Genomic DNA, 9,948 nt, shown 5'->3' on the forward strand with positions numbered 1-9,948 from the left:
ATGCCGAGGCCACGCCCCCAATGCTGAGGCCACGCCCCAACGCTGCGAGGCCACGCCCCCTCAGGCGGCGGGAGAGCAGCGCCCTCACCTGGAGGGAGGCGGTAAAACCTTACAAACAGGTTTTTTTTTTGTTAAAATACAAAAAAAAAAAATCCCCACAAACAACAAAAATAAATAGTTTGTAAGCCCGCTCCCTTTATTAATTATCTGGGTCTGGAGCCCCTCTGCTTTGGATCCGGCCTGGGAAAGCTCAGGGTGTCCACCTGGAGAAATCCCCAGGAAGAACTCAGAGCCCTTTCCAGTGCCTAAACAGGCTCCAGGCGAGCTGGAGAGGGATTTGGGACAAGGGGGAATGGCTTCACACTGACAGAGCACAGTGTTAAATGGGACATTGGGAAGAAATCCTTCCCTGTGAGGCTGGAGATGCCTTGGCACAGGGTGCCCAGATAAGCTGTGACTGCTCCTGGATCCCTGGAAGTGTCCAAGGGCAGGTTGGATGGGGCTTGGAGCCATCTGGGATAGTGGCAGTGTCCCTGTCCACGGCAGGCAGTGGGGACAAGACAACCCTTAAAGTCCATTCTAACCCAAATTATTTGGTGATATCTTTAGAGGAGAGTTTTTGTTCTGTGCAATATATAAGGCAGGAACTACTGGCCATCACAGCATTATCTAGTCTGTTCCTTCTGCTAATGCATGGATTAAAATCTGCTCTGTTCTGCGTGGATCAGGTGGGACCCCTCACCACCCTCACTGCCCACACCCGTGACTGACAACCACTTACACCACAAAGTTCCCAAAACAGTTTATTAGCAAGAGAAGGATTTGAGGGCTGCTGCCCCGTGAGGCTATTCCATAAAACTTAACCACAGGAAGAGTGGCAACAGCCAAACTGCCCAGGTGTTCAGGAGGGTTTTAATATGTTAAAGGTTTTAGTGTCCCCTGGCATTAATTTTGACCTCATGAAATGAATTCAGTAAACAGAACATTGTTTGGGACCAGCTCAGTGGTTTTCAGACATCCAGGGCAAACCTGACAAACACCTCAAGGCATTTAGGTTATGCAAAGGAACTTTTTGAAGTGGCAGAATAGTTGCAGGGGGGGAAAGGCAGCAACAAAAGGAAGGGAAAACTTTTCCCATCAGTAATTGCCCGTGCAGTGACAGCAGAGCTGCAGCTGGGGCTGAGTTCTGAGGGCACAGGTCATGCTCTGGTTGCCAGTAAGTGTGAACTGGGCAGGTACCACAGCAGCATCTGGTTATTTCCCAAAATGAGCACCTGGAGCAGCTGCAGTGCACGGTGCCATGGAGAGCTGGATTCTGCTCCTCTCCTGGAGATGGCAGCAGGAGCAAATGCCCACATTGAGCCATTTCTGCTTAATCTCCACAGAACACAACCTGGCTCTAGGATTTATAAATCTGTGCAGCCTTTAAGACAGATTCTGGTGTGGCATTTTAAACCTTTGTCCTTAACCTCCCTTACTTTTGTCTCTACACTCTTTTGAAGCAGATACACCAGAGCAGCTCCTGGCATTTGTAGTTTGCTGCCTTACAGGCACTGCTTGTCTGCTGTCACCGTGCCACCCGAGCTGTCACCTCTCAGAAGGTGACACCTGCAGACAGTGCTTTTATCCCAAGCACACTGCCCTCCTGGGATGGTTTTTAGAGCTGTGCCTAGACATCAGATGCTCTTTTTAGCAGAAAAAAGGAACCAACAGGTCTGTTTATAACCCAATACCAGGCTCACAAAGTAGTTCTTCTTGCCACGTGTGTGCCAAGATAGAAAGAAAAGAGAATCCCAAAGGAGCTGTGTTTTCCCAGTATAAAAACCTCTGCAAACTCCAATGACCTCAGCCTTCAAGAAAATAGTCTTAAAACTAACATTTATGCATTCTAAGTAGCAACTTGCTCTGGAGAGGCTGAGAGGAAATCTTGTTTGTTCCTCCAGCCCTGAAAAGTGTCTCTTTGGGCGCATCACTGCTAACTTTCACACACACCTTCACGTAATGCCAGGAAACAAAGAGCTTTTTATGTTTATTATGGCTAAAAGCACAGGTAGAAGGGAATATCTTGCTATGAATACCTGGGTGGAGAGGAAAAGCCACATCAGGGAGGGAGAGGAGCCATTTGAGTGAGGGGAGAGAGAGGACACAAAAGCAAATTGGTGTAGGTTGGTCCTGAACACATTTCCATTTTTTCTTTGGTCTATCATACAGCCCAGGTAGGAATTGGTTTTCCCAATATTCAGATGATTTTTTAAAATATCAGAGTAGCTGGGTTCTCCCCACAGGTGGCAGGATTGATGTTGAGACTGTGCCAATGTGACTGCTGTCCCAGAGAAGGGAGTTGCCTTTCCCAGGAGAGGCCAAGCACCACCTGGCTAACACTGCCCGTGCTAAAACTCTCACACATCCTTTAAAGGACGACTTGCAAGGGAGCTGGAGAGAGAAAAATCCAAACGATTCACGGTTTTGCAGTGCTCCAAGATCCTGTGGAGGGTTAGCATGACCCTGTGCATTGGTTACATATCTATGAGAGAAAAACTACCACAGAGACCAATGCAGGAGGACAAATCAGTTCATGTCCTGGTGCAAAAGTCGAGTCTGAAAGCAGTCAAGTTTAAAATAAAGGAGGGCTTTTTCCTCTTTCCACAAAGAAATGGAAGGGGGAATTATAACTACTTTCTGTAGTTCTTCCTCCTCAGCCAAATCCCACTTTCAGCTGGGGGTGCCTGTCTGTGAAGGATGGCTCTTGTCCAGAGGGTGGGAAAGGTTGTCACTCAAAATGCCTTTGGGGCAGCCTGAGGTGGCCTTGGGAGGCCAAGGCCAGCCAGAACTGTCCCTCTTTTTGTCTGGGAGCAATCCTTCCATGTTCTTGGGCTTCCTGGGAGGGTCTTGGAAGGTCCTAAGGTGTCCCAGGATGTCCTGGAGGGGTCTGGAGAGTTGGTACCATGGGAGTCCCAGGGGTTGCAGAGGTCCTGAGAGGTCCAAGGCGGGGTCGTGGAATTTCCTGGGGGGTCCTAGAGAGTGTCCCATGGGGATCTTCCAGGATCCACCCTGAGGACCCCCCATGGAACCCACCCAGAGAGTGCCACAGGACCCCCTGGGACTGTCTGGGAGTGCACAGGTAGGGGGGCTGTGAGCTGGAGAGGGTGACTTGGGATGGAGGGAGGTGACTTTGAGATGGAGAGGGGGTGTTGTTGTTATTATTATTGTTGTTATTATTATTATTATTATTATTATTAATAATAATAATAATAATAATAATAATAATAATAATAAACAACAACCAGCGACTGATGGCTTGAGAGGCTGCCTAGAACAGAGGCCTGACAGTGTTAAAGGAATAAAGCAGAGATTTATTAAGAGTCCTCAAAGGATACACCTTGAGCAGTACAAGAGCCTGCCCGTGGCCACACCCAAGATGGACAGTGTGTCACGAGTTTTCAGACTTTTATAAGTTTTGGTCCATTTCCACATTGAGGTTAATTGTCCAATTCCAGCTCCAGGTGATGCAGTCCCATTCTCCCAGATTGCTCTCCTTAATTTGCTGTTGTTTTACACTTTTTGGGCCTGAAGCTGCACTGGTGTCCTTAGTTCTCGGGCTGGAAAAGGATTGTTTTCTCTGACTGAACTATGAGAACTTGCCAACACTTTAGATGAAGTTCAGAATTAAATACTAATTGTTATGTGTAGTAGATATAATTTGTGCCATTTCTAATATGATATATGTGATATTGAATATTTGTTAGAGTATACATGCTTGTATTAGGATTCCCCCCCACCCTTGCAGGTGAGACTGGGTGTATTTTGGAAACTGATTTACAAGTAAGAAGGTACAGCTGGCCAGGAGATGGGCCATGTCTGGGGAGATACAGAAACCCCAGGTGCTGATAGTTTGTGTGAACAACCCGAGATGGATATCGTGGAAATCCTCAGGCAGACACATGTGAATCAACAAACTCCGGACACTGAATGGTTCTTCCTCATCGCCAAAAAGAAAATCTTATTAACATATGGACTCTGAATAGAAGAAAAGACTGACTGCTGAAATCTTGGTCTCAGGCGGAATTTTCCCTATAAAAACCACTTGTACCAGGATGGAGGTGTGTGGGCATGGAGGAAAACCTCTGCTGAGGCTGACTCCTTGTTGCACACCCAGGGCCGACCCCGGGCTCGGCCCTGTTCTTTCCTTGTGGCTGGATAGATAGAATTTGATTGCAAATAAACATTTTATTTTTTCATATTAATTTGGCTGGACAAATTTTCATTTATAACACTAATGAAGTACAGAATCTGGAAAATAGGAAAGCTAAAACTGAAGGCATCACGGCTTCCCTCTTCCTCCGTGGATCCGCACCCTGTGCTCCGTCCCCGGGTTGTACTCCCGGCTTCCTGCCCGCAGCCACGTCCCCATGCCCCTCCAAATCCTTCTGGGACCCTCAACCCCCCCAGTGACACCGCCGGACTCTTCCTTTTGCGACCCCCACCCACTCTCGGGCCACCAAAGATCGGCGGGGCCCGGAGGACACGACCCCAATACCCGCAGAGCCCCGCTTGCCCACTGGCTCTAAGATCACATTTTCATCTTCCACGTATCACCAGAGCCGGGGGGACACGGGCTGGGGACACGAGGGTGGTGGCAGCGGGTTGGGGACACGGGGGAGGGGACAGGAAGCCAAAGCATCTCTGCCCACTGGTGCTGGCCCAGTGCTGAGCTTCCTGCCCCCACCACAGCCCGACAGCGACTGGGGACACTCGAGGGACCGAGGGCTGGGGACACTGGGGGTTTTTTATTTTCTCTGATCTGGTTTCCTCTCCAGATGAAGGAAACCATCATACAGGGCTGCTGCCCACGGGGGAAAGGACAGGGAGCTACTGCGAGTGGGAGAAAAAAAAACCCTCAGCCCACTAAAATGGAAAAAATAAAAAATCAGAATGTTCGTCCTGATCTCTGAAAGATGAGAGTCAATAAATTGCCGGGAATTGATCCATGGGATGGTTCTATTGATGGATTTCCAGATGTATTTGAAAATGGACGCGCCGTTTTGCAGAGCTCACAGCCCGGCTTTCCCAGCCCGGTTCGTGGAGTGGCATCACCTCAGAGAGAAGCCCTGGGGCCTCACTTCTCCTACCCACTAATTAGGAGCTGTTTATTAAGCTAATTAATCCCTATTTGGTAGTCTTTGAGATGCCTTGATCCTCTGCACAGGCCATGGGCTCAGAAGCTGCGGGTGCAGAAGCGGGGATAATGCCTCCTAAAATTGGGAATAGCCTCCCAGACAAAACCTGCCAGGACCGGCAGCTGTGGCTGGCCTTGGACTCCTGGAGGATCTCTAGACTGCCCCCGACATGGGGGACACGAGAGTGACACAGGGAGACGTGGGGGGAGCACAGGGGACATCGACAGGGACACTGTGGACCATCAGTCTCAAGTTCTGCTCCTCCAGCTGAATCTTGGATCATCCCGGCACCAGAACACCCCTTAAAATGCCACGTTTCGCCCTCCCTCTTCCCAATGTTCACCTCAAAAGTGCACTTCCCCAAGTGATTTTTAGGTTTTATTCGTTTTTTTATGTTGATTTCTCTCCTACATTGCCCATCTTGGGGAGATTTTCACGGGCTGTGGCTCTGCCCATCCCCGGCGGAGCTGCAAATTGGGATTTTTCCTGCATTAACGCTGGTTTTGGGGTGCAATGGAGGCTCAGATCTGGACAGATTCTTTGTGGCAGATCCACTGCAGCCTCGTGTCACAGGTCTGAGGGCTGATCGCATTCCCCTTGAGCGTTCCACAGGTTCCAGGGTGATTCCCAAAGTCCAGTTGGAACCTGCGGGTGACAGGAAGGAGCCCGTGTCACCCCGGGGGTCCCTGGGGGACAATGGGGTGCCCTCCTGACCCCCAGCGCTCCCCTGGGCGCTCACCGGTCCTGGTCGAGGTCGGAGCCGTTCTCCCAGGTCCAGCCCATCCCAGCCACAGGCACTGAGAGGCCGATCCAGAAGTGCCGTGTGGGTTTCTGCAGGCTTTCATTCAGGAATTCCTGGCCCGGGAAAGGAGAAGTGATGACGCTGTTTTGGTCACCCCAAAACTGCCTCTGTCCTCATCCCGGCAATGAGCCCCACCCGTGTCCCCCACACTCTGCCACAGGCACCTGGGGGAGCTTGGACACAGCGGGGGGACTGAACACAGGATTTTGGGAAGCCTTCCATGGGTGCATCCAACCCCTCTGGCAGCACCAGCCCTGCGGGTGCAGCTGCATCCCACATCCCCAGCGCCACCATTTCCTTCACCAGCTCATCCTGATCCCAGGGCACCAGCAGAGCGGAGCCCCGGTCCCTGCAGTCCTCCCGGCTCTTGTTCCAGGGGTTCATCCCATCGGAAATCCAGTAGCACTTGGCCCCGATCAGCACCCAGCCCACGGCGCACAGCCGGCATCCCTCGCTCTCTGTGGGCACACGGGGCTGAGGCAGCGCTGCGGGGCCGGAGGGAATCTCCGGCCTCCCTTTATTGGGGGGAGGCTCTAAGCAGCCCCCCGAGGGGTGCGTTACCTCGGGGCGGGCACAGGATCCTCCGCATCTCCCTGAAGATGGCATCCCAGTCCGAATGGGCAATTCCCAGCGAGGCGTTCCCGTAACCTGTGGTCCCCTTGGGCTGGCACTGCTGTGCCACCCACCAGGAGACTGCGAGAGGGGGGTGCCCAGCCCGGTCAGGGAAATCGGGAGTGGGGTGGGAAGGGGTGCCCGGAGCCCTCTGCCACCCCGCAAACTCACGGCAGAGCATGAGGGACACCGCCAGGGCAGCCGTCAGGGCCTTGAGACGGTGGGAACAGCAGGGGGATGCTGCGGGGACCCTCTGGGATCCTTGAAAGCCATACCCTGCCGCCAGGAAAGGAATATGGAAAAAAGAGCAGGCTCGGGAGCACCTGTCGCATTCCCAAATCCCCAGAGCCCAAGGCAGGGAGTCCTGGGGCAAAGCAACTCAATGAGACCCGACCCCACCCCCGCACGAGGAGTTGGGTGACCCCAAAAACCCCCTCTGGTCCATCTTTTGGGGTCACGGCTTGGGGAGATGGGACAGCAGACAACAACAGCATCAAGAAAACCCCTCCAGACCTGCCTCCCTTGAGCCATGCCTCAGTTTCCCCACCCTGGGCAGCTCTTGGCGACTCCTGGGTGACTTCAGCCTGCACCCACCCCTCTCCAGTTCCTCTCCCCCAAAGATCGGGAGGGGACCAGCAGACACGACCCCAATACCTGCACCCTGCCGGGGTGAAGACCTCCCCGCAGAGCCCCGCTTGTACCCTCGGTCTAAGATCACGTAGCCGTTTTCGTCCTCCATGTGTCGCCAGAGCCGGGGGGACACAGGCTGAGGACACGGGGGTGGTGGCAGCGGGTTGGGGACACGGGGGAGGGGACAGGAAGCCAAAGCATCTCTGCCCGCTGGCCCTGGCCCGGTGTGGTGCGAGCTGGCGGCGGGGCCGGAGCTTCCTGCCCCCGCCACAGCCCGACAGCGACTGGGGACACCCGGCCCGGGGAGGGACCGAGGGCTGGGGACACTGGGGGTTTGTCTCAAGATAAAGGAAAACCGGCATACAGGGCTGCTGCCCACGGGGGAAAGGAGAGGGAGATGCAGCACGAGCTACTGCGAGAGAAACATCCTTCCTTATCGCCGGAAAATTGTGGGAATAAAATACCAAGGTGCTGCTCCCGAAAGGCGCAGCCGGGCCGGACTCAGCCCATCCATCCCTCGGCTCTGCAAACGCCGCCAGCACCGAGCGATGACCGGCCACTGCTGGTGCAGTGCTTTTATGCCATTTTACACCATCCTCTGTGTTTTATTCCCTTCACACCTCCCAGCCTCTCCCGTGCCGCTCTTTCAGCGCCTTATCCTTTCCTTATCCTTATCCTGTTCTGTTTCATTTCATTCCCACCTGGTTCCTCACTCGGGGCTCCTCCAGCTCCCTGGTGCCTCCTCGCTGCCTTCTGGAGGTCGGGGCCAGAGATGGGACACGCAGCCGGCCCAAGCCCCGTCTTCCCAACGGGATTCACTCCTGCTAGAGCTTTTCCTGCTCCTTCCCGGCACTAAACGGAGCTTCCCCTCACCCTCTAACATGAAGCAGCCCCAGGTGTGACCACTGAGGAGAGAGAAGTGCCCCCAGTTCTGCCCCAGTGGCGCCCAAAAAGGGGGGTTATGAGGAGAAAAAAGGATTAAATTAAAGGAAACAACACCTTTTCCGTAATTGCCTGGGTTTGAATTGTGGAGGATCCCCATTAGCCGACAATTTGAAGGGTTTCAATTGAAGGAAAGCACACCTTCTTCATGATTTTGAGTGTTTCAGTTGACTGGGAATCACCGTTTCCCATTATTTTCATGTTCAAATTGAAGGAGAATACCTTTGTCATGCTGATCTATGGATTTGAATTGAGAGAGAGAGCCTTATTTTCAAAATCTCAAGGTTAATATTGAGGGCAAACACCGCTGTTCCTGGTCTTAAAGGGCTTCCCCCTCTCTTTATGTGCTATTGTAAGATCCCACTGCAATATGCAGATCACTTCCAGAAGGACACATGAAGTGCCTCCCTTTTCTACCCCCCCATTCTTTTTAGCAAAAGCTTTCCCAGGACCCTGAGCTGCATCACCACCCCTTACTTTGGCGTCTGTAGAAAACAATTAAACTCAGCAATCAGAAACTTCAGGCATTTTTAAAAATACTGTATGGTTAGTGTGCCAAGGGATTTAGAGATGGATTTCCTAAGCCCTTTCCCGTTTGTTTCTGGGGTAGCAGTGCTCCCCGTCCCCTCCAGCCTGGCCCTTTAAGTAACTTGAGGCTCCAGGCTGCAAATCCCATTCTCCAGCTAAAAGGATGGAAAAGCTGTTTCCCCCCTTCCCCCTTCTGGGTCTTTTCTTTTGAAAGGAACTGCCTTTTCTCCCGTGATGGGAAGAGAGCGATCACCAAAGGACAGAGCAGCTTTCTGAGCATCCCCCTCCCGTGTCAGGACAAAGGGGCAGCTCCTCCACCCCTCAATGCTTCTGGCAGCTCTTTTTTTTTTCTTCCAGCTTCCCTCCCCTGCCGCCGGCCTTGGGCAAACCTCAGCTGATTTCCAAAGGCCCCGCGGCTGCTGGGGGTTGGCACAGAGGTTTAATTATTTGCCTTTCCTTGGGTAAGGCGGGGACAGGGAGCCGGTCGGGCCCCATCCCCGGACACTGCTGATCTTGCCTCTCTCCCACCCCCTCCCTGCCCTGCCTCCCGGAGCCCACCATGGATCCGCAGGCGGTCTGGGGATGCTTTTGTCTGCTTTGCTTTTCCCTCCTGAGAGCAGCAGAAGGTAAGAGAGACTTTGGGCTGGTTTAGCTGCAGGGACTCGACCAGGTCTGGATGCCCAAGAGGTGAGATCTTCATCCCAGCACTTACATTCCCGGTCAGGGACCAGGGACCATGGCCTGACAAACTGCCAGGGCATTTGGGGAGGGCTGGGTTATAACCAGGAGGGGCGACAGGACAGCACCTGAGCTCCAGTCGAGATGTAAGGAAGTGATCTGCACCAGTGCACGGCAGAGAAGGGTTCACTGACACAGCTTTGGGAGGGGCTGAGGGTATAAAAAGGCAGAGCACCCATTTTGTGAATGGGTACGTGGCTGATAGTCCCAGAGACCCCAGTGCTGTAATTTATCCTTATTCAGTCCATTGTTGTATTTTTTTGTTAAGGTTTAACTGTTGCAGTGTGATTTCATGGATTACCCCAGGACCCCTGGTTCCTCCCCTGAAGGTGTCCCCCCAGGTGTGTCAGTCACTCCTACTTTCCCCACCCTGACTCCTGCCAGCAGTGTCTGTCACTCCTGCCATTCCAGAAGTGTGTCAGGGATTGGGCAGGTTCAGAAGATGCCTGCCACCCCCGGGGGGCATTGGGCATCCAGGTGTCCTTTGTCCCCTGAGACCTCCTCTCCCATAGCTGGTTG

The 9,948-nt window shown here is 53.0% G+C and overlaps 1 protein-coding gene across 1 annotated transcript; it reads right to left on the reverse strand.

Moving 5' to 3' along the window:
* Window positions 1-5,542: 5,542 nt before the first annotated feature.
* LOC101233500 (killer cell lectin-like receptor subfamily B member 1C) lies at window positions 5,543-8,526 on the reverse strand. The gene is made up of 6 exons (XM_072930829.1): window positions 7,246-8,526; window positions 6,763-6,867; window positions 6,541-6,672; window positions 6,283-6,437; window positions 5,917-6,032; window positions 5,543-5,822 (listed from the first exon to the last, which is right to left on the reverse strand). The coding sequence occupies exons 1-6, from the start codon at window positions 7,328-7,330 to the stop codon at window positions 5,699-5,701; spliced, it is 717 nt and encodes a 238-aa protein (XP_072786930.1). The 5' UTR covers window positions 7,331-8,526; the 3' UTR covers window positions 5,543-5,698.
* Between the last annotated feature and the right edge of the window lie 1,422 nt (window positions 8,527-9,948).

Source organism: Taeniopygia guttata, chromosome 6 (genome assembly GCF_048771995.1).
Source record: "Taeniopygia guttata chromosome 6, bTaeGut7.mat, whole genome shotgun sequence".
Lineage (NCBI taxonomy): Eukaryota > Metazoa > Chordata > Aves > Passeriformes > Estrildidae > Taeniopygia > Taeniopygia guttata.